The following is a 25327-nucleotide window of genomic DNA, read 5'->3' on the forward strand; positions in this document are numbered from 1 at the left end:
AGTTGTTAATGCTTGGAACACATTACCTGACTCTGTGGTTTCTTCTCAAAATCCCAAAATCTTTAACCAAAACCTATCTACTATTGATCTCCCCCCATTCCTAAGAGGTCTATAAGGGGCGTGCATAAGAGCACAAACGTGCCTACTGTTCCCTGTCCTATTGTTCCTCTTCATTATATCCAATTAATGCAGTTATTACATACTTATGCTCATATATATGCTTATATGTTATATAGTTATTTCATGTTAATGCTTATATACACTGTTATGACAAAAATAAATTAAAAAACCCTTTAATCTTGCAGATCTCAATTGGATACTTTCAAAGATAGAAAGAAAATTAAACAGCTTTCTCATAGAGAATTAGTTAAGTCGATGCATAACATGTATACTCGTATATAAAAATAGAAATTTAGATGGATACTATGGTCAGTGGTATCAAAAGTTGCTGGGAGAATTAAAGGACTAGTAAGATTTCTATCCAAGTCCTGACCAATGGCATCCACAAGCAATCAATGTTTCTTTTTTCCAAGTCTATGGCTGAAACCTGATTGAGAAATAGTCCATATAAACTTTCCCCTTGGATATTCCTCAGTTAGTCAGTAAACACAATCTTGATAATCTTTTCCAAAATTCTAGGTTAGAATTTAGAGTAAGGATCACTGGCTCTACAGAGAACCTTTAAAGTTTAAATTGACTTTACAGAATGGCCCAATTCCTCCTATAAATAATTACAACCATATCATATAAACGAAAAATGCTTTCTGAATTTCATCTTAACCAGGGTTTGATGTCTAATTCTAAGGAAAAAAATAGTAGAGAAATAGTATAGGAAATGACTTCAATTGTCTGTGATCAAAGCCAACCAATAATAACAATATTAATACTCAGCGCTTACAAAGCCCTTTAATCTTCAAAGTACCTCGAATGACTGATTGTCTGCAAAGATTAGTAATGAGCTGCTGTCTCATGAATCTTTGCCACATCAGATCCAACTCAGGTCAAGAGAAACTAAAATGATGAATATTTGATAATTGATGACTATTTAGTTAACTGATTCACTGTTCATCTAGCTATGAGCACATTTCCATGTTAAGAAGCCACAACTGCCAATAAATCCAATTGTTTAAAAAAAAACAGTGTGGAAAAAAGTTAATCACTTCATGAAAAGAAAGGAAAATAAAAGGATAAATATGTTAATATCACATTCATTTTGATTTTAAGTCTTATTTGGTGTTGATTTAGAGTTTGATTAAGGCATTTTTGCTGAAAAGAAAATGTTGATAAACAATGCAATGACATTAAACTGATCTGATGGTATCATATATGATGTTATGAGACTAACCGCCTGGACATCCAAGGGAAATAGAAAACTTAATTACAATTAATCAAGCTAAAATTTGCTTTACTAGGATTTTTGATCATAACATTTTGATAGCATTCAATACAAGAAATATTATATTTCTTCCTTTTTTAACTGCTGGACTTTCATGAAGATTGCAAAAGAACAATTAAAACAGACACAGCAATGAGTCTATTTTGTATGCAAAAACTTATGCTGAGCATTTTTCATCTCCTTTTAATAGGTCAATCATAACATTTATCATGAAACTTGGTCCTTTTCAGTAAACGTATAAATGGGAAATCAGAGGAAACAGCAATACATTTGCTGTTTCTTCTTCATTTTCAGACATTCATCTAATTTCTGAAAATGATGAGCATGTAATATTCTCAGTTACATAAAAATAATTTGTTCAGGTACTCAACCTATAGGAATAACATGCTATAATAAATGTGTATTATAATTAGTTTGATTGTGCACATGCTGTAATCAGGCCATTAACTGGATGTAATCCTGATTATGATCAAGTGAAAAAAATGCTCTTTTGTTATAAAATACTATTAACATCTCAAGGAAAAGTTTTATCAGTATTTGTTTGCTGATAGTCTAAAGTTAATGCTGTTTCAAATTCATCCATGATCAAATATTTCATAGGCTCTAAAGATGAAGGGAAAGATACTTTTGGCTTTCATTTGCCACCTGTGTTGAGATATTAGTTTGTCATTTTGAAAGGATTGCCAACATTTTATTTGTTGGTGCTCTGCTGTTTATAACATGGATAATAATATTAAGAAGTCATCAGTATTTATGGACATGTTTAAAGTATTTGCTTTTCTCTTGTTTTAACTTGTTAGGCAGAAGATATAAAACAAAATTTGCAATGTACAGAAAAAAAAAGGGTTTCCTGAATTAGTAATGAAGAAATTGCTACTTGGAGAAGTGCAGGAGCGCTCAGTTTTAAAAAAGTTTGGATTATGTAAATACATCTGCATTATATTTCATATAATGCTTTTTTGGGTAAAATTATTTCTGAATACAGATTCACTTACAGACAACTTCAGGAAGAAGACATTTTGGAGGATTAAGCTAACTATCTAGGTCATTGTGGCTAAAAAGATCTAGCCAGGAAGATTCAAAAAGACAATAATTCTTCTTTATATATGGGAATTCCATACACTGCTTTAAAAGAGAATGTGGTTCAATCTCTTATATCCCTCCATGGATTTAAGACCTTAATCTAACAAATGCCCAGTCTGGACCACATAAATTTGTATGATATACAAAATATACATTTTTAATTATAAAGTTACAAAAACATGGCCAATTCCCTAGAAATAATAAGGAGTCCATGAAAATTTAACTTCATTCATTGTTGACAACTGTAGGAGGCTTCATCTCCATTTCAAGACCATAAGCCAGAGCTATCTGAAGACATTTCCATGGTCATTTGGCCAGCATGACATCATGGAGCACTGTTTCCTTCCCATGAAACTGGTACCTATTCATCTACTTGCATTTGTACGCTTTCAAACTGCTAGGTGGGCAGGAACTAGGCAAAGATGAGCTTTCACCCCCATCGTGCAATACTTGGATCTCAAACCTGGGCTGTTGGGTCTCCAGAAATAAGCAATATTTCCCCAAGAAATTTCCCCAAGAAATTATTACTTTCACTGCTCCCGTTAAATTATAGTTTTTGGAATTTAGTATTTTCTAAATAAAAGATGAAAAACAATATATAGTTGATTTACATTTTTAAAGAATCCATTATGATGGATCTGTTTATAGACTTATAGTATATCTATGAATATAATATATATACATTGAAGGTCTACAGTACTAATGAAAAAGCAAATAAAAAAACACAACAGAATTATCATTGTAGTAAATAATCTTTCATGGGTTATTGAAAAGTTTTAATTCCCTCCCCTTCTTGAATAAATTTGTGTCTATTTTTTTATCTTGGTGTGGGATTTACAAATCTAGTATTATACTAGTAATGTCATTTGTTCATTGGGTTTATAGATTTCTTCATTCCTAGGTAACTTATATTTAAAAGATGTTACATTTAACAACTGTGTCTGGGAAGGAAAACTCCATCACTGTAGGAAAAAAGGTCCAGCAAAGCTTAGACATCCATCCTAACCTCAGGCCTGGGAGCCAAGCCACTTTTCAAAAACTTATGAAACGAATACAGAGGGGGGAGCCATCTGGCTCTCAGGCAGCGGGGAGGGGAGGGAGGGTGGGAATGTTGTTCCAGAGGACAGGTGCTATAACAAAAAAAGAAAAGCACGCTTCATGGCTCCCTATGAATGAGATTGTTTGATTAAAGAGAACTGAGGCTTGCCGACTGCTGAATTTAATGGGTGGACAGAAAAGATTGGAGACAGGTACCCCTATGTCATAAAGAGTTTTATAGGTGAGAATAAACAGCTTGAATTGCCTCTGGAAGGCCTTGCCACTACTGCAAAGATATAGGTAACAAATCTACCATTGTCATGCCACCATGCCCATTGTAGACCAATTGCAGTTCTGAATGATCTTCAAGGGTAGAGTGCATTACAGTAGTATATTTGTGATATGGCTGCACATTTACATATCTTACTCTGATTTGATATTGATTTAATAGAAAAAGTTGATGTCCTTTGATTAAGGAATAGCAAACTTTAATGCCGTGTTAAGTTTCTATGTGTTTTACAAACCAAAGGTGAGAATGAGAATTCTGTCTAACCTCTGATATGCATTTTCCTAAGATTAATCTTATGTTTAGCAATTTTCTATTTATGGCTGAAAAAATATTCCCTCATGTAAGTTTTATTTTCCACAGGATCAGAAAGTAACTGCAGACTTTTCAATCAGGATAATTTACAGTGGTATGGCATTCCAAGAGCTTTACACAATATAATCTGAGTATATTTTTTAATGCTTGCTTTCAAAGCAGAAAAGACTCACAGATTGTCCTTTTTGAGTCAGTTTAAAACATCAGAAAAATTGAGCAACACCTACTGGTTCATAAGTGCAATGACAGTTCATCCTTCTACTCTTAACATAGATTAAATGCAGAATTTTCAAAAGGCAGTTAATCTGTTGATACAGTACACTAACATTTTTGTTTAGCAAACATATCTAATAAACTAAAACCAGGAATATATCTCAGAAGTTTTACCTGAGAGGTTTTCTGGAAGGAAGGAATCCACCCAGCTATATTTACAGATATAGTTATAATTTTACTTTTATATTTAGATTTGCAATATTTTAATTATTAGATTTTAATGTTAGATTATCAATGTTTCTCTGGCTTGTGAAAGAAATAACCATCCATCATCAACCAGATTAGGTTTTTTTCTGGCAGAGAGAAATAACATTTGAGGCAGTTCATCAATACGGCTTGGCAGAGCTTAATGCCAACTGATGTGGAGGATTGTTTAAATGGGTCCTTCCGGCTCACTGCCAGCAGGTGCTGCTGTAGGTACAGGAGAAGAAAACAATGAAATCCACAAGGGGGAAAAAAACAATGAAAGATAGACGGGGGTGGAAGAACTGAAAAGAAAGAGAGAAAGGAAGAGGGAGAGAGAGAAGTGAATGTGAAAAAAATTAGTCATCAAATTTAGTACTTATTAAGCATTTGGAAAAGCTGTAACCCATCTCCCTGAGGAAATAAGGAACATGTTCTAAAAAGAACAACAATACTTTTCACAATTTATCCAAACCCAATGCTTTCTTGTTTCTGTAGTTGCAGTGGAATTATCAAATTATAAAACTATATATCATAAACCTAAGGACCGAATGCTATGACATAAGACAGGCTTGTACAACCATTCCATTTAACATACTGACTGAGGTACTTCAAATCATAGAGCACCCTAAATTGTGAGAAAATAAATAGAAGAAAAGGCAGCAAAATTAGATCTTTGATTTAATTCAGTTCTGCAAGTGTGTATTTATCTATTGGGTCATCACTTTGAACATGGATATTGCAGAATGAAATTTGAAAGATCTCTTGCAACTATGATACTGTTTTTCAGGATTGCAACGCTACACTGACCCCCAAAGAAAGAATAAGCAGGTAGCAAAAAGACTAAGCATCTTAAAAATAAAAAAATGAGTCAGAATTCTCTTTTGACACTTCACTCTTTTTCACATGAGTAAAAACATACATCTGAAAATTTAGTATCTATATTTTCAAAATATAGGTTGCTGGAAATATAATGTGCTATGCTTACAATATAATTATTACTTGAAATATGAACTTCACATCCCCAAACTAATTTTCAAAGGGAACTTGAATAACTTTCAAATTAAAAATATAATTTTAATACAAGCCCTGGAAGTTCATATATCAGGGTGGAAATGTAAGGTTCTGATGAGTAAGACACAGACAAATGAAACTCATCCAGCACTGCTTTTAAATAATTTTTCCAGGCACATTCATAGTAAAGGAAGTTCCATTATTCAAATGGAACTTATTTTCATTGTTATTCCAATCCTTACAATGTCATTGAAAAGTGCAATAGTACAAATTATAAATGATGAAGGAATAGCCATAGGTTTGTAAGGCTCAAATACTTAATTTTATGTGTTCAGCACTAGGAAACAGCCTGAATCATAACTAATGTTTGCATTTTTAGTACTGGGACATTAGGGTGATAAGATTCTTATATAACAATGAGTATGGCATATTGGTTAAAAAACTGAATTGGAATTCACACATGCCTGTCAGTCTAAAAATCAAGACTCTGGTAGCTTTTCAGATTCACAAATGTTATCAAAAGTCATCTTTCATCTCACAAAAATGTATTCCTTAAATAAAATTCATTAGTTTCAAATACGTTACTAAACTAATTTTTTGCCACAATATGCTTCTTTCCTCCTATGGTATTTATCAATCTAATATGATTGAAGGTTATCATGAGAAGAAAATGGAAAGGCATATATCCTTGAGGATATAAATAAATAGATATTAATTAATACTTGTAAGTAGCTAAGAAGAAATTAAATCACATATTTTGAATTCTTTTAACATGAGCAAATACAATGCCAATCATCATAACAAGGCTACAGGCTAGAATTATTCAGTTATTATGCTCAAAATGCAATAAACTTTGATAATAGTATCTTTGGTTAATTTTTCCAAGGCTGTGTTTCAGGGAATTGTTGCATTTCTTCAAAATGTTTTGCATACTTCTCATTGAAAATCCTGACACAGAAAAAAAACTTTCTAGTTTTCTTCTTTTTGGAAAGAAGTTTTTGGTTTGTTTCCCTCCATGTCACAATGAAGAGGGAGTGTGGTTAAATACGTTAAGGTTAGGGTGGACAGTCTATAACTCATAGAACCCAGGTAAACCTAGCCCAGTTTTGCAACATGCATCAATCCAAAGTTTGTTCAGGTCATGAAATCAGCAGTAAACCACCCATTTTTGGCAGTACAGACCCACATATGCGCCCGTGTTCACCTACCCACACATTTTGAATAACCTACTTCAGGACCTGTTTATTTAAAAAAGTTGAAAATGTGTACTAAAAACATTGTATTTGTATGCTGCTAGAAGTGGTCTTAGTTTATACAAACAAGTGTAAGCTCATGTTATGTGTGAATTTGTTACGATATAGAACCGTGATGGTGAACCTATGGCACATGTGCCACAGGTGGCACGCAGAGCCCTCTCTGTTGGCACACCAGCTGTTGCCCCAGATATCTAAGAGTAACAAGCTCATTGTTTTAAACAGACACTCACAACTTGCAAATCCATGTATTCATCTGAAGGATTAAAAAAGAATCTGTAAGGAGATGGAATTTTTAAAAAGAGTTTATGAATTTATTTGGAGATTAAGATCTCTTCTTTAAATAAAATAAATTATTTTCCTCTTCTAAACTATTATTTTAAATGATACAAAGAATTCATTGATTCTTACTTCAATATATTTAACTTCCCTAAAGTGTTTTTGAAGAAATTGTGTACATACTGGACCTGGAATAAGACAACTGTTCTGTTTGTTTCTAAATTAGAAACAGTATTCCAAATGTGTCTCAAGAATCTGGTTTGTTATTCAACTCCACTTTACTCCATATCCCTCACAAACCTTCCTGCTAGTGCTTTTTTTTTTTCAGACAAGAATCATGATGCCCTGAATATTTTTATTTGCATTAAAACAATATTGATTTCAAAAAAGCTAGACATATTCATTTTTTGCCCTTCAAAAAACCCTAGAGCTACATGCTAAACCAAAAAGTTTAAATAAATTCCAGAACAAACCACTTTCTGCAACACTGCATGCTCATTTACTCACCAGCAGTTAAGAATCCCTTGACATTTTTAGATTTGAAGTCAGAGAATTACAGTTTCTCTTATTCTGGGAGTCAATGAGTATTGCATATTAAAATGGAATGCTACACAGGTTTTTGATTTTTTAAAATTCAGCCATCCCAAATTCCCAGTTCAAATTAATAATTCATTTTACTTTGAGGGTTTCTTCTGGCTGAATAAATTCTTGTTACATCTCTCCTGTTTCTTAAGATAGCTTGCAATGCTAATAACAATAGTAATAATAATGTTGAAGGCAGCAACAAACTATCTAAAATAAGTTAAATAAAAACTTACTCCCAAGTAAAAGTACATAAAATTGCAAAGTTGGTGATATTCTTAAATAAGCATGTTGTATTTGCTTATGATGTTTACACATTTGAAGGCTAGCTATTAAATTGCAATACATTATATCATTCTTCTAGATTTATTCTTTTAAGTAAGTATTAAGTATTCTTTTCAGCACTAGTGTCTCTAATCTTTTTTTAAAAACAATTAAGTAACAGAGAAAAGACAAGAGAAAATAAATCCAAAATGTATTAGGGACAGATCAGAAACTATCATTCATTTTTCTTTTAAATGAGTAAGTAAAAGGGCCAATGCTCTAGGAACAAAATAATATCTAATGAAAATTGTATTTCTGAAAAGATGGGTTTTTTTAAAAAAATGCAGATACAGATTATAGGCAATCTTTTGTCAAATAGGCATCTCCATTAGGTAATTGTCATGAAGTATGTCTCATACAGGAAAACCACTGAAATGCTGATGTAACGTGGCATTGGCCAATCCAGTTCCTACTCCATCCCACAACATTAAGTATGACTTTTAAGTAAATGTACAGAATAGTACAAAGCTCTGTGATCTGACTATCGTTACAGACAGTTTTGAGATCTTGTCAAATTTCTATGGCAGAGATCACTAGGAGCCAGGGGGCCAGAAAGGCAAAACATAATTGTTGTATTCCCTCACTGACAGTCCTAAAGTTTTATCCGGAAAGATCATATATGGTATATCTTGTCATATATGGTATATTCTTATCATTATGGAAATGTACTATTACATATCTACTACTACTATTAAATTTATCACTCAAATGTAAGTTTTTAGCTATAAACAAAAAGCAAGCTATCCAGAATGAAGGTGATGTTGCAAATATAACTACTGAAGGAGTGATACAATAGATTTTTTTTTAAAAAAATACCATGTTTCCCTGAAAATAAGACCCTGTCTTATATTTTTTGGAACCCTTAAATAAGTGCTTGCCCTTATTGCCATGCGCTCAAAAGCCCGATTGGGCTTATTATCAGGAGATGTCTTATTTTGGGGAAACGGTAGTTTCTCAAGAGATAGTATTTATATACAGAGTATTCAAACTTAGTGATATCAAGGGAGATCTAAGCAGCATATGTAAAGGAAATGAATGTTGCTTTTATTGTTAAAAAGTTGCATACAAATATACAAAAGTACAACCTTTAGTACATTTTAATTATTTCATTAACAATATATTTGTGCTATTATTGTCCCTTGGATTGTCAACTTGTCTTGGAGATAATAGGATCTATTCTATTATTTGATGTATTTCTAAAAGACTAAATCTTAAATTGCAGTGTAAGAAAAATATGCAAAGTGGTAAATTCATGGGTAGAGCTATATGTATGATTAAAGTAATTAATATAAATTAAATGGGACAAAAAACAACAATTGAGGTTTCAAACATGGTTTATTATCTCACCAAAATATAACAAAGGTATGGAATACCATCCTTGTTTTAATACAAACTAACAGTTACAGAAATTAATGACAATCCATTTACAGTAAACAAATATTTGCCTCTTAACAGAGCAATGTTTTTTTTTAAAAAAAAATCACAGGGTTTCAACATGTGGTATCAGGAAAAAAAAGAATAATTTCCATTCAATCAAGTGAAAAGGATACAGTTTTAAGTAATATGACTTTGTCAACTCATTAAAATTTCCAATTTTAGTAATTTTTAGTTCAGTTCTCTCCAAGTCATAAGCATGGATTAATATTAAAAGTATTACAACAGATAAGAAAGGACTTCAAGTTATAGTAGGAGTCCACAGATGTAGTAGAGTTGTCCAAGTCTTATTGTGGACAGAATTTGAAGTAGGAAGCAGTTGGACTTTTCTGAACATCTCCTTTGGGGTGTTCAGATATGTTCCAAGACTATCAATAAGTAGCCTTCTCATTTCAGTTTCACCTTATTAAATTGGTCTGAGGGACTTCGTGAAAAAGATAGGAAAAAGAAAAAATCCAGAGATATCTAATTTGGAGTGGGGGGAAGGGAGGGAGGGAGGCGGGGGAGACAGGAAACCACCAGGCAACTATGAAAAAAAAAAAGTGATTTCGAAGGCAAAAGTGGCCAGATCATAAGCCGGAATGCCAATATAAATGAGAAATATGTGCTAGAGTGCAATGAGCATAAGGAAGGCTTAAGCTGTTCCTCCGCCTTCTCAATCAGAGCTTTACTCATAGACAAAACTCCCTCCCTCTCTCATTCAACTCACTTAGGCTGTCCTCCTCCCTCATTTCTCTCTGCCTATTTCTCAGCGTGTGCTTTGCCTACAGCGCGACAGAGTCAGACTCCTCTCACTGACAGTCAAAGACATCATTTGCACTTAGTGAATTCAGAGAGGGACCTTCCAAACCAAACTTCACCGAAAACTTTTTGTTCTCCCTGAAGAGAAAAGAGGAAGCAGAAAGAGGAAAAATCCAACTGGGTGAAGAAGTAATTGTGGGGGAAGAAAAGCCTTGCCTTTTTAAAAAGGAATCACAACAACTTTTGCTACAAGGATGCCTTTGCTTCTGACTAGAGGATTGGTGGTGTTATTTTGCTGGATTATAGCACAGACTTCCCCAGCCTCCGGATCGGAGGGGCACAGTTTAGTTTCTGATTGCCCATCCTGTGCCCTTGGCACTCTCTCCAAGAATGTGCCCAGTTCCCAGCCTGAGATGGTGGAAGCTGTAAAGAAGCATATCCTGAACATGTTGCACTTGAGAGACAGACCTAACATCACTCAGTCAGTGCCCAAAGCTGCACTTTTAAATGCTATCAAGAAACTCCACGTCGGAAAAGTGAGAGAGGATGGCAATGTGGAAATAGAGAATGACATTGGAAGAAGAACAGAAAAGAATGAGTTGATGGAGCAAACATCTGAGATCATAACGTTTGCAGAATCAGGTGGGTGCTATTGAAAGTGGGGGTGAAGAGGGAAGTGCAATGCTGTTAGAATTGCAATTAACTTTTCTTTATAGCTGTTACATTCTAGATAAGGTGGTGGGAAAGTAGAGGGCTAAAATGTGAAGGAATGTGGATTCTCTAGAATTCAGCCTAGATTGCACATGTTTTATTTATACTTACCAAACTAGCCAACAAGTGAAGTACAAGCATCTAACATTTTGGGTTCAATATTAAGAGGTAGATTCTTTCTTCCCTACTTGAGAAAAGAGCTGATCAGTCCTAACCAGAGTGAGATAGTAAACAGGCAAATGGGCAAGGAGTGTTCTATAAAATGGTATAAGTAAAGAAAAACAGTTATAATCAGTTTCTGAATCAACTCACTGTAAAATCTGTCAAGATGAGGATAAATATTTGTTACTCAGTTCCTAGCAAGTGTTCAGGGCAGTAAAAGTGTTAACAGCTACTGTCAGAAGACCTAGTACTAAGTGGGGCAAATAGTTGTAGGCAATCCAAATTGTAATGCTGACTTTTGCACAGTGGGAAAAAAAAACAAAGCAAAGAAAGATGGTAGTCCTAAGAGTTCTCTGCCAAAGAGTGCAACTTTGATGGGGTGCATTTTCAACTACCGGTACTTATTTTTCAACTCATTTTCAACTTCTGCAAGCAGGTAATTATTTCAGCTTCTATTAAATGATAAATATAGACTTTATCATTCAGTGTATGCATTATCTTCACTGTTTAGCCTCTGTACACACGCATGCACACACACACACACACACACACACACACACACACACACACACACACACACACACACATGTCTATATGTGTGCCTGTGCCTAGACAGTCATATATTCAGACTTACCAATAACAAGAGATTAAAGAATCATAACTTAAAACTTTCTGGAAATTAATGCTATTCCTTACTGAAAGCACTTTTCAGTGATGCCAAGGCAGCTTGCAAGGAATCTCATTGTTTTGCTTAGCTCAACATATGGTAGTAAAAATATGCATAGGCACACTGAGCATTTTTGTTTAAAAGTTTGTTGGAGCAATATAAACAATTAAGGCAACTCTTTCAGAGTTTCCAGTTCTGAAAACCTGTTGACTCAGATGTTCTGTTTGCAGAAAAAGACATACAGAGAAGCATGTATCGTTTAAAAGCAGACATTCCTGCTGATAAATAGCATGATTTCACACTGTATGGTTATCCATGGTATATATGTCACACTTACCAAATTGCAACTCCCCACCACTCCACCCTGGCTTGCCTGAGAAGGGTTTGCTATGAAAGCAAAGAAAAATGACTCGTTCTCTCCTTTTAAAAGGTGGTGGGAAGTGATTTTACTCCAGTGGTTTTACTCTATGAAGCAATAAACAGTCAGAAGCAGGGAACTTGATAGACCATCTGATGGGCAGACACTGCATCCAGTTTACCACAGAACTCTCTCCAAGACAGATGGAATGAACTGTGGTTTCTTGACATTGTGTGAGTTCTAGAGGTTTGTACTGTTTCTGCTTAAAACAGGCTCCAAAGGCAACTGTGTCATGCTTCAACTGTGGTGAACAGCCCAATTGGCTTAAAGAATCACATGGTTAATATTTGTTATGCCATTGCCCAGAAAGCGGCCAATAGTCCAGCAACTCATTATTTCTTTCAACTAGAACTTATAAATGTTCAAAGTACTGTGATTTGTCTTTTGTAGGAGCAATCATGATTATAATTATGTCAATGTTATATTTGTCATGTTATCAGTACTGACTAGAGTTCAGTATAACAAAAGCAGCGGGGGGAAAATCCTGAATGCTCTTGAAATATATGTTCTTCTGTTCATATTATAGAACACAACTTACATCTTTCTTCCCAGTTTATTCCATGCTGAAATGTGAAGGTCAAGGAAAGTTTTGTTGCAAAAAACAAAACAAAACAATATTGCATAATATTCAATTTATATGCTGATTATAGCCCTCTTGTGGTAATCAGGTATCTTTTTAGAACTCATTCTGAAAATGATAAGAAACAACACTTTACATCTAATCATAAAGGAAGTTTATAGAATATGAAGGTTTTGAAGTGTACAAGTAGAAGTCAAAACCTGCTTTAGGTTATATTTAAAAAATAATTGAACAAAGTATGAGAAATATTCTTTACCAGTATTCTGCTTGTTGTTCTTGAAAGCAACTGTCTTTTCAATGGAGCAGTAGAGAATAAATGAAAGTGAATGAAAACATACCTTCGATTCTGTCAAACTTAAATTATGAAAATAAAAGCAGTGTAGTTTCTTTTATTTTTTTAATTTTTAAAAGCAACTTAATTTAACAAAGTTATCTCAGTGGTTTCAAAAGTATTCTGAGAAAGTTTCTAAGTTATAGTTTATAGAACTCTCATAAGTACACACATCCTTTCTGAACTGAGATTAAGATCATCTGAAAGGTGGAAAAAATAAAAGGCTCAGAGGCAACTTTCTAGATGAAATAAGAAATGGACAGTTCCAAAGACTAGTAAACAAACTCATACCAAACTACAGATGTTCTCTGATCCAAGAGACCAGGTAAATTCTTGGCAGGTGCTGCTGACAATCCATATTACTTTTTGTTAAACTAATAATAATAAATAAATAGGAGAAAAATGGTAATTTAATATGGCATCACAATTACATTTATTATAACATAATTAACAAAAGATATTTGAAAATTACGTAAAGCTTTTTCACTAGTAACATCAGATTTACAGTCAGCTAAAATGCTTGTATTTTAAATTGCCTTTGGGAAGCAAGAATGAATATTACTGTACTTATCAAGAATATCACAAAAGTGAATATTGCTGCAATAAACTATGGTAATCTAGCTAACACCCTAAATTTTACAGTCAGATGACTAATAGCTACTGGACTGTGTTATAGACTGCTGGATTTATAATATGCTATTGGTAATTAGAAAGCCACTTTGGTGTAGTGGTTAAGGCATCAAGCTACAGTCCAGAAGACTCTGAGTTTTAGTCCTGCCTTGGGCACAAAACCAGTTGGATGACCTTGGGCTGGTCAATTTATTTCAGCTCTAGTAATGACAAATCACTTCTGGAAAACAACAACAACAACAACAACCCTGCAGGGATTTGTCCAGGCAATGTCTAAGAATCAGACATGATTGAACAGAAAAAAAAATGGTAATTCAGCAAGCAATTTTTAAAAAAGTTGTAAATGACAATTATGATTAAGGAGGATATAATATTGATATCCTAGTGATAATGTTTAACAGGTAATCAGGAATAAATGGAAACTGTAACCAAGTTTATACCAACTTTGCCTGAACCTGAGCAGGTTTACTAAAAATAAATGTCTTAATGTTTTCAGAGGTTATCTCATGTATATTTTTACTTCCTTGACATCTGACAGAAAATCTCCACAAAAGAAAATTTAACGATTTTTTAAAATAAATTTGCAAAAAAGTATTGAAGGGAGACAATTTATTAAGTTTTCAGATTCATTAATTTATAAAAGAAAGGTTACCAGGGGTTCATTTTTTTATACTGAAGACATAAAAGCAAGTAACCACAAGAGGGCGAGTGCTTTAAGGTCCCCCCCCCCCATTCCATTTCATTCAAATTAACCTAGCTTCAAGTTTCTGTTGTTGTTTTTTTATCCAACAGGCTCTGAAAGAGAAATTTTGCAGGGCTTATTGCTCTTTTCTGCTTCTTTGTCTTGTATTTTTTATCTAACAGAATTGGAGAATTTCTTTAGTGATAAACTACTGAAGAATATGATAGTCAGAAACAAAGCAAAGACAAAATGGAGAGGAAAAGAGAGAGGGGGGAGTAGAGGGAGTGTGGCAAAGAGAAAGAGAATACTTGGAGGCTAAAAACCATTGTTAAGGGGAAATGGTGGTGTCATTCTTTTTTTGAAGGCCATCTGACGAGTTTAAATTCTTAGCCAACATGGCCTGAAGTGGCTGCTTCGTGAGGAAGGCTGGAATATAAATCTTGACTATTTTGCTTCTTTTTGCAGATTGAATGTTTGTTTTTAGTTAAGTTTCAGGTGTAGTGGGAACAACTAAAGATATTGATGAAGGAGACTAACAGACAGTAATCGTAAGTACGGTAATTTAAAGGGATATCTATGGCAGCTGAAGATATATGTGAACAAGCGGCTGTGTTTCTATATTAATATATTGTTGCAGATTAATGGCTGCAATAATGGGTACTTAGAACTATGTCTGAACATTTTACCTTGGGGAGACCTTCCTGTTTCCTTTAGTTTTTACATTTGCTTTACTAGTTACCAGTGGGAAAGGTTTTATCCTCAGGTAAATTTGCTTTGCAAGGCAGAAGGAACTTTCTCCTTTTTTAAAGAAGTGAATCTTGAGTTAAGCCTTCGATTAGCCTAGATTTCTTGTTTTGAGGCAAGTTGCAGCACTTAAGCCCTGACTTACAATCTGTTTATATTAATTACCAGTTTGTGACATGTATCAATATACGTCATGCAACTCTGAAGAAGTATTAAGTTCTGGGTCTCGCTACTTCTTTGAACATTCTCAGTTTAGCTTTTCCAACAAATTGGGAAGGTTAGGAAATTAGATAAATTAGAGTCAGAGCATCATTGCTGCAACTTGCCTCAAAACAAGAAATCCAGGCCTCAAAGCAAGAAATCTAGGCTGATTGAAGGTTTGACCAAAAGATTTTGAGATTTTTTTTCATTTAAGCTCCAAATGAATCTGGGTGTGATTCAGATAGGTTTTGGATGTTCAGTGAATCAGATTAATGAGTGGACTTGACTCATTTCTGGTCACAAATAAATGTATTGTAATGGTTCAGCTCAATCCAAATCTATTCAGATTGGTCCACTCGTTATTCTTGAACTAAATAATTTCAAATATTAAAATCAAATTATAGATTTTATTCATCCATTTCAATGATTTAGTCAATTTGTATCAACTTTCCAAATTGATTGAATATCCAGAGTGAATGAAACATCCTTACTTGCTACTCTATTCCCTCAGATCTTCCATCAAAACTTTGGGGAGATTCCTCTGCTTCACTCAGAAAGAATATCATTGTTAAGAAATAGATTTATAAATTTATCTGTTTAATCAACCAAGGTTCTATAATAGAATTACATCATTATGAAATATTTTCCATTGATTCCTTTGTTGCCTGAAGTATCCTTGTACACAATCTACTCAAGAAGTTGGGAGACTTTCACGAAAAAACAAAAATTTGAAAAAAAATAATCAAGCCCCACTTCTTTGCAAATGAAGGAACATTTCCCTGCATTAGTAAGACTATTTTGCACCTAAGACAATGATATTTAAATATGGTTCCTTACCAAAAAAATTATTTTAAACGTAACTGACCTCTTTAATTAGTAATTCGTTTTGCTGTAACTTATGCAGTGTTTCCAATATGAACATATTTAATTTGTATCCCTACATATTTAGGGACATATTCCCTACATATGTATCCCTACATATTTAATTTCTGTGCTGTTTTGTTTAAAATGTACAGCAACAGGGACCTTAGGGTATGCTTCTCCTTCACAAAGCAAGAACACATAAGGATAACTCTTAGAAGTTTAGGTAGCCTGACTAGGAAAATTTAAAAAAAATATCTTGTCAATATTTCAGGATTTGAGAAAATAAGTAAAGTAAGGAAGAAGCATATTATGCAATAACTTTTCAAAAATAGCAACTGTGATCAATAAATAGGTTTCAGGCTGAGTATCTGTATCTGCTTCTTATTCACTTTGTTATTTGTGAGTTGAACTTTTTAAGACACAGCAGGGAGAAGTAAGGTGTTTAAATGCCAGTTGGACATCTCATGCTTCTGGCTGCACTGTATTTCCCACAAGCCTGTATGAAATGACAAATGGTATGTTAATATCCTGTAAATTGTCTGAATCCACATGTATATTTCCTTTACTGACTATTTTCTTAGAAAAATTCATAGTGATATTGTTTTGGTGGATATTGATTGAATTAAGTTTCTTCTTATATAGAGATCCAAGACTCTTGGCACTCAAAAATATAGCAAAATGCTAGCAATTCACATTAGAGAGATATTCAAAACAATATCAAAAGGAAGATATAAGACTAATTGTGTACCACATAAAATGTGCATAATGGCAAATGGCAGTTCATAAGAATGTTGGGATGGTCTTGGAATTCATGCACAATTATGTTAATAAAAGAGTTTCCTACTAAACAAAGTACATGGAAACACACTTGCCTTTTCCTATATGAGTGAATGACTTTAATTTATCTCTCAGGCCTCAAGATTTAGAAGAAAAATATTTAGATGTACATTTAGGGATATAAGCAAGGTAAGATCAAAATCTTTTCCTGATACTGGATAATATATATTTTCCATTGAGAGAAGTATGCGTGTACATGGATCTCTGCCTAGGACCCTCAGTGAAAGCTTATAGAATAAGCTCCTAAACACCACTACTAGAGACATAGATATCCTAAACGATCAGTAGCTACTTTTATACTGCAAAAAATTAATCAGACATTATTTATTTTCTTATAAAAAGGGAAAGGGGGATTTTAAACAGGGAACTTTTGATCACATTTGCATTTATAACTAAACATGCCCAAAAGATATGTTAGTATAAATCAAAAGTTTGCTGTATAGAAAATAAAATCATTCATTTACGCTACAAAACAGAACAGCTTAACATAAAGTAGCAGTAAATAATAGAAAAATTAAATAACATCTCTTTTATACTAAATGGCTACTCCTTTAATAGATTTAATATAGGTGCAATAGAAGCTTGTCTACTTACAATTAGGTTCCAATGGATTCAAGGGTAAGGAACATACTCATACATCAGTTAAGGATATCAAGCATAATTTCCAACATGCTAGCAGGAAGTATAATGTTTCCTGGAAAATAAATTTGATAATTTGTTAACTCTTGGAATATTTTAAAATGCATTAAATAGCCTTCATTTTTAAATAATTTTTCTGTTACTGAAATTTTAATTTTTTATTAAGCAAAAAATTCATGATTGATTTTCATGAATGATTTTTTTTGTAAATAATATTTATTCAGAATTTTAATTGCAATTGTAAAAATACAAACTAAACTTAGAGAAAGAGAAAGAATGGGAAAAAAGATTAAAAAGTACAGGAAAAAGGAAAAGAAAGAAAAGAAAATATAATCATAAGAAAGAATGTGTGTGTGTGTGTGTGTGTGTGTGTGTGTGTGTGTGTGTGTGTGTGAGAGAGAGAGAGAGAGAGAGAGAGAGAGATTTCAAATCTTCATCACAAGTATAAACAAATGGAACCTTTTCACTCCTTGTAAGGTTTCACTCCTTGTAAGGTTAAACAAATATCTTTTCATCCCATGTCCCATCCTTTATCTATTAGTAAATCCATAAAACATCAACTTGCCAATACTGGTGTTGGCAAAAAGACAACAAACAATTTCCAGAACCTTACAAAAAGGAAGATTAATGATTTCCATAGAAAGTTTAAACAAAAAGAAAGTAACATGTTTCAAGATATTTGTGAAATATCCTTTTCCCACTTAGATCTTTCAAAATCCTCCCTTCAAAACTTTCCACAAGTTTTCTGTGGCAGGTAACTTTTTCTATCACCTTCCCACTTGACATACATATATACAGTGCCTTACCCTAGAATGAATATGAATATATATATATATACATACATACATGCCTACATGCATGCATACACACATACATACATACATATATACATACAGTGGAAAATAACAGTCAGAGTTTCAGTGTAATTTTTGACACAGCAATAGCCAAAAAAAACCCAAAACCCAGGACTATTTCTGTTTCTATTCTTGAATACATTTTGAAGAAGCTGTTTTTCTCATTGGAAAATTGCCTCTGCATCTGCTCTTTCAATTTATCTGTGATTCTAAGAAATTATTTATACATCTAGATCTATAATGATAAAGCTTAACTCTTGGTATTGTTGTGTTTTATAGTATTTGTTGTACATGACTACAGTATGAGCTTGTTTTGGCACTATGTTCACCTAGTTCTTACTGTGAATCTATCACAAGCTGTTTTTTATTAGCTGGTTTGTTGCAAAGCCTGATGCTAATTTAAGACTAAGAGGAAGTGGCTGATCCAAGATCACCCAGCTGGCATGCTTGAGGCAAAACTAGAATCTTGGTCTCCTCAGTTCTAATCCAGCACCTTAAATTAGCACCTGGATAAAAATTTCCATTGTCTTTCAATATGCTGTCAAGTTGGTGTTGATGCTTAGGAACCATATTGATGGACTTCCTTGATAACAATATCTTCCCTATCCTGGTCCTTCAGGTTCTCCAACAGAAGAGAATTCAAATTTTCTTCATATTTTTATTCATGTCAAAAGAGCATTTGCCATCATTAATACTTAATATAAAGTCTTAGAATTGTGTGTTTTTCAAAGCCACATAGAAATGATATGTAATAAGCAGGTTTAACATGATAATGCAGTTGTTTTACTCTGTCATGATTAGGAAAATAGTAATGCAAATAAGACAAGATTAGATTCTAATTCAATTCTTAGTGTATATTTTGTTCTGATTTCCCAGTATAGCTGCTATGTTAACTCCAGGTATTAATCTATCTTCTTCCTTTAGCCAATCAGATACAGACTGAAATGGAAAGATACCTCTCTATTTGATTATTTATGTCAGTCTAATCTAAAGAAAAAATGCTGACATTCCAACAAGTTCATGACATAATCTAACTGTATTTATGTGGTTATTATATATTCTCATTGTATTTTTTAAAATATTATATTAATTTCTATTATGAGATAATTTATAATTCCTGCCAGATTTTCTGTTAAAAACACCTTTTTCTGACTGAAATTTATAAATTTAGGTTTAAAAAAATCCCCTCTTGTTTAAAAATACCATTTTTTCATAGCAAAGCTACTGTTGGAAAATTAGTGCCTGAATTAAGGGAGGATTTTATTTTGTTTCGTATGAGGCAGTGCTGTCCAGAGATATCTGTGAAATCTGACTGTTTTGTCAAAGTAATAAAAAAAGTTTTGCAGTGTTGCACTGAAAATTCTTCTTCTTACATACATCAAAACACAAAAGGGAAGAGTTAGTGTCACAATGACACAGCACTCATTTCTTCATTGCCTCTGCCCTCTATGCAATCTGGTTTTGATTTGCAAAACATACTGTGAAATTTCAGTCCAGTTTTATTTATGTGTTGATGTGGTAAGCAGTGCCATTCAACCATATAATTATAGATGCCCAGTTATATGAATGCATATTAGCAGCTTCTGTCCTCTTTTCTAATACAAGGTGGACATCAATGCCGATCATTTGCATATACTTTCCTGAAATGGTGGAAATAAATTCCACTTTACATTCAAACACTTCTGTGCTTAAATAATTTTTTGAATCAAAGTTTAGATTTACATGTACTATACTCCTTAAAAGTCATACAAATCTTTTGCAATTAATACATCTGATGACAGCTTGACTTTCAGAAAATGAGAGGATGTAATTGCATTGATGTAGAAAGCAATGCAATTTATTGCATATTTTTTTAAAAGGTTCTTAGCCTGCTTTATAGTAAGGGATGTTCTCAGAGATATTTAAGTGTAATCAGTAGCTTTACACAGACTTACAACAGAAATGATGGGACAAAGATAGCACTTCCAGGAAACAATTCTTCAAGTTATATATAGTTTGATACAGTTGTTTTTAATTGACTAAATAAAAATAATCATAATTGCAAGATAATCAGTAGCAAAGAGAAGTATATTGGAATAATGAGGGACCAGATCAAAGTTTTTTTACCATATTTCTATTTAAGGATGTCTGTGGTATATCTGTGTTATAACACTAGAAAAAGTACTTCAAGTCTAAATGATAAAACTATCATGAGATCAAGATAGTGATGTGTTGAATTTTGTATGAAATAACATTTCATTTTGAAAACAAATAACCATCAAAGCACCATTTTTTTACTAGCATTTCTGGAGAACATTGGTCTTCCAGAAAAATCAACTAGCATATCTCAAAGCTTAATAATTTAAGTCAATTTAAGTCAATTAAGTTAGTAAGTCAAAGATTTTGCAAAAATATATTAAAAGGAAATGCAGTGTATGTGTATACATTACACTCAGATTATGATTGATCTCTTGCCCTCCTATGGAAACATTTCAATAATCTGCAACTACTTACTTTCCATAATAACAAGTTTTGTTAATATATTTGAGTCAATAGAAGAGAAATCAAGGCTGAATTTGATTGACTAAAGAAGTCATCCAAAAACTTTTGTAATCATATGTTGTGGATGTCACTTGAAGCTACTCCAATAATCCTGTGTTAGAACATAATGTTTTAAGCTCAGTTTACTATATATGTGAAAAGCTATGTCTTTGCACAGGTTTTTTTTTTTTTGCTTGCAATGCACCTTTAAATATTAGGGAGGGAGGATATTCCAGATATCTAGTACAGCGATAGATATATAGCTAGGGGTGTGTGTGTGTGTGAGAGAGAGAGAGACAGAGAGAGACAGAGAGACAGAGAGGCGGGGGGGAGAGAGAGACAGAGACAGAGAGAGAGAGAGAGAGAGAGAGAGAGAGAGAGAGAGGGAGATTCATGGCAAACAGAATACTATTCTAGACATAAATGCTTTACCCATGTTCAGTGTCTTCCTTCCTTCCTTCCTTCCTTCCTTCCTTCCTTCCTTCCTTCCTTCCTTCCTTCCTTCCTTCCTTCCTTCCTTCCTTCCTTCTTTCCTTTTAATCTTCCTTTTAATCTTTCCTTTTAATCTTAACCTTCTAATCATTTTACAAGATGTGAAGGAAAAAATAATAATACAACAATCACTCTCCTCAAGATGGCCACAAATATTCAATTCTGGTTTAAAGCATGTGGAACAGTCTTGTTTTGTCAACTTTAAGATAAATGCTCAAATTGGGTGAGGAGTGGGGGGAAGGTAGGTAAGGCAGGATGCTACGTAAACTTTTAGGCAAGGAATTTTATTCTAGGACACAATAGATCTATTATCTACTGCCAATGATAGGCTGGAAAAAAATCTATAGTTTAAAGCCAATGCTTTCCTATGGTATTACTTTTTCTCTATTTTTTTTTGTTAAAAACTGTTTTGTTGTTATTAAGTGATCTTTCTTCCTTCTTTTATTGATATTGTAGGTTCTGCCAGAAAAATGCTGCATTTTGAAATTTCTAAAGAAGGCAGTGAATTGTCAGTGGTGGCTCAAGCTGATGTATGGCTTTTCCTCAAAGTATCTAAAGGTAATCGTACCAGAACAAAAGTGACCATTCGACTATATCAGCAGCAGAAATTGCCTAAACGCAGCTCTCAACTTGTGGAAGAAGAAAGTGGACGGAAGGGAGGAAAAAGTGAAATTCTTATTTCTGAAAAGGCAGTTGATACCCGTAAAAGTACCTGGCACATTTTCCCAGTTTCCAAAAGTGTTCAGGGTCTCTTGGATCAGGGAAAAAATTCCCTGGATGTGCGGGTTACTTGTGACCAGTGTCAAGAAACAGGAGCCAGCTTGGTGTTGATGGGAAAGAAGAAAAAAAAGGGAGAAGCTGTGGAAGGTAATGAAAGCACAGGAGAAGAAGAGAAAGAGCAATCACATAGGCCTTTCCTAATGATGCTGGCCAGGAATTCAGAAGATCGGCACCACAGGCGGCGAAGGCGAGGCCTTGAGTGTGATGGAAAAGTCAACATTTGCTGCAAGAAGCACTTCTTTGTTAGTTTCAAAGACATTGGTTGGAATGACTGGATCATTGCCCCACAAGGCTACCATGCCAATTACTGTGAAGGTGATTGTCCTAGTCATATTGCAGGCACATCTAGCTCCACTCTCTCTTTCCACTCCACTGTTATCAACCATTACCGCATGAGAGGCCACAGTCCTTTCTCCAGCCTCAAGTCATGCTGTGTTCCTACCAAACTACGACCAATGTCTATGCTCTATTATGATGATGGGCAAAATATAATTAAAAAGGACATCCAGAATATGATTGTAGAAGAATGTGGGTGCTCATAGGCTGTGTGCATTTTGCATATCAGCACTTTGGGACAATCTTTTTAACAATTTCAAGACAATAATTTGAAATAAAATGTAACAGGAAAGACCAAATATTCAACAAAACAATTACATTTTCAACTTAATAGCATCTAGTATTCAAATTAGAGACAAACAGAAGAAAGAAGAATGGCATTGTTTCTAGGGCATCAAGGCAATGCAATCTTTATATTCTCTATATTTTATTGCATGGTATTCCACACTTAGCAACAAGGGGAGATATCTTTCCCTACCCAATGTTACCTATGCATTCAAGCCTTGATAACAGCATAACTAAAATAAAGTAATTTGACTCTTAAATCCAAAATGTTATTAAAATTTTATAAAAGCCATGTGTATGAACACTACATTCACTGGCACTTTTATTCCCAAGAATTTACCAACAACACAATGAGTGTGCATATAGGTGATTGTAGAGGTTTCTTATGGCAAACACATACAAAAAGCACACACACACGTGTGTGTGTGTGTGTATGTGTATATGTATATATATCTATATATACACACATACATATATACACACACACAAACACATATATGTATTTGTGTGTGTTTGTGTATGTGTGTGTATATATATGTGTGTGTGTGTGTATATGCGTGTGTGTGTGTGTGTGTGTATATATATATATATATATATATATATATATATATATATATATATATATATATATATATATATACACACACACACACACACACACACACACACACACACACACACACACATATATGCTTATGTAAGTATGTATATGTAAAGGGGACAATTAATGCAGGTATACTAATCTTTATTTTCTGCACTATTTTTGCAAAAAAGTTTTTAAAAAGTAGAAAAGAAAGAAAGAAAGAAAAAAGACAAAGAAAGAAAAAACCACAAAGTTACATTTCATAAAGGTGCTTATGACATTAGAACTATGCAACCGTTGATTTGAAACTTTACCAGAGAGAGAGAGAAAGAGAGAGAGAGAGAGAGAGAGAGAGAGAGAGAGAGAAAGAAAAAGAAAGAAAGAAAGAAAGAAAAACCCCAGACTTAAAAATAATAATGGAAGTACCATTTAATTTTTTCTTCAATGAAAAATACTTGAAAGGAACATATTTGTCCAGTTACTGGGCCAGCATTTCTACATTTTGTAAAAATGAGAAAAAAGTTTTTTTTTAAAGAAAAAATATTGTTTACTATTTGCACTACAAACTATGTTCAACCTGTCTTCTATCCTTTATTTAACAAGTAATTTGGAGAGGGATCTGGTTGGGTTGGAAGGGAGTTGAAAGCTGCACTTATTGTGAGCTATATAAGAACTGCTACAGCACACAAAATAGTTATTTTTATTATAATATTTTATACCTTAAAATGTACACCAAAGATGTTTGTGTGAGCTTCTAAACAATTTGTTTTAAACTAATTTTATCTATAGGTTAAGATCTGATTTAAGAATTATTAGTGAAACTGATTGTATTCAAACTATAGTAGATGATTTCTCGATGAATCTGACTAGCAGATAGAAGGATAGATATTCATTTATAAAGCCCTTAAATTATCCAGGGAACTTTGAATTAAAAACTGAATTTTAGAATACTGCAGTTGTGAATCTTTCATATGTATAGCAGCTGTATATTACTAGAAAACAACATAATAGAAAGGTGTAATCCATATTTGTATATGTATGTGTATATACAGTTTAAGCATTTCAGGCTAGGCTTTTAATGCTCTTAAAAATGTTTGTGTGCCAAGCACAGTGTATTATTTCACCCCTATTTAAAATTATACCACTCTGTATAAAACCTCCAATATAAACATAGACCAATGTGATCTTATATCTTTCTTCAGTGGTAAATTGAAAATACAAGACAGCAGGACCCACAAACTCTTGAATAGTTTAAATTGATGTAGCAATTAATGGACAGTGGATATGAATATTGGTGATTACATATGTTCATTTGAAAGTATGAAAAACAAGCGGAGAGAAGCAAATGAATAAGAATATGTGTATTGCCTGGTCATGTTGCATAGTTTCTGAATTATATTGGAAAAAATATATTGATGGATAATGCCAGACAAGTAATTTGCTCATTGTCTTGCCAATGTATTATTCTCCACATAGGAACTATTTCATGCCCTGCCAATATACAAGATTTATGTGTCAGTAATTTATAAAAAAGGGATGCGGTGGCTTAGTGGCTAAGACGCTGAGCTTATCAATCGAAGGTTGGCAGTTCAGCGGTTCGAATCCCTAGTGCTGTGTAATGGGGTGAGCTCTCATTACTTGTCTCAGCTTCTGCCAACCTAGCAGTTCGAAAGCACGTAAAAAATGCAAGTAGAAAAATAGGGACCACCTTTGGTGGGAAGGTAACAGTGTTCCGGGCGCCTTTGGTGTTTAGTCATGCTGGCCACATGACCACGGAGACATCTTCGGACAGCGCTGGCTCTTCGGCTTT

The 25327-nt window shown here is 33.6% G+C and overlaps 1 protein-coding gene across 1 annotated transcript; it reads left to right on the plus strand.

The window, feature by feature from the left end:
• Positions 1-10188: 10188 nt before the first annotated feature.
• On the plus strand, positions 10189-23498 carry INHBA (inhibin subunit beta A). The gene is made up of 2 exons (XM_058182063.1): positions 10189-10843; positions 21990-23498. Exons 1-2 carry the CDS (start codon positions 10456-10458, stop codon positions 22853-22855), a joined length of 1254 nt encoding a protein of 417 aa, XP_058038046.1. The 5' UTR covers positions 10189-10455; the 3' UTR covers positions 22856-23498.
• Positions 23499-25327: the final 1829 nt, after the last annotated feature.

The sequence above is a fragment of the Ahaetulla prasina genome, chromosome 4 (genome assembly GCF_028640845.1).
Source record: "Ahaetulla prasina isolate Xishuangbanna chromosome 4, ASM2864084v1, whole genome shotgun sequence".
Classification (NCBI taxonomy): domain Eukaryota; kingdom Metazoa; phylum Chordata; class Lepidosauria; order Squamata; family Colubridae; genus Ahaetulla; species Ahaetulla prasina.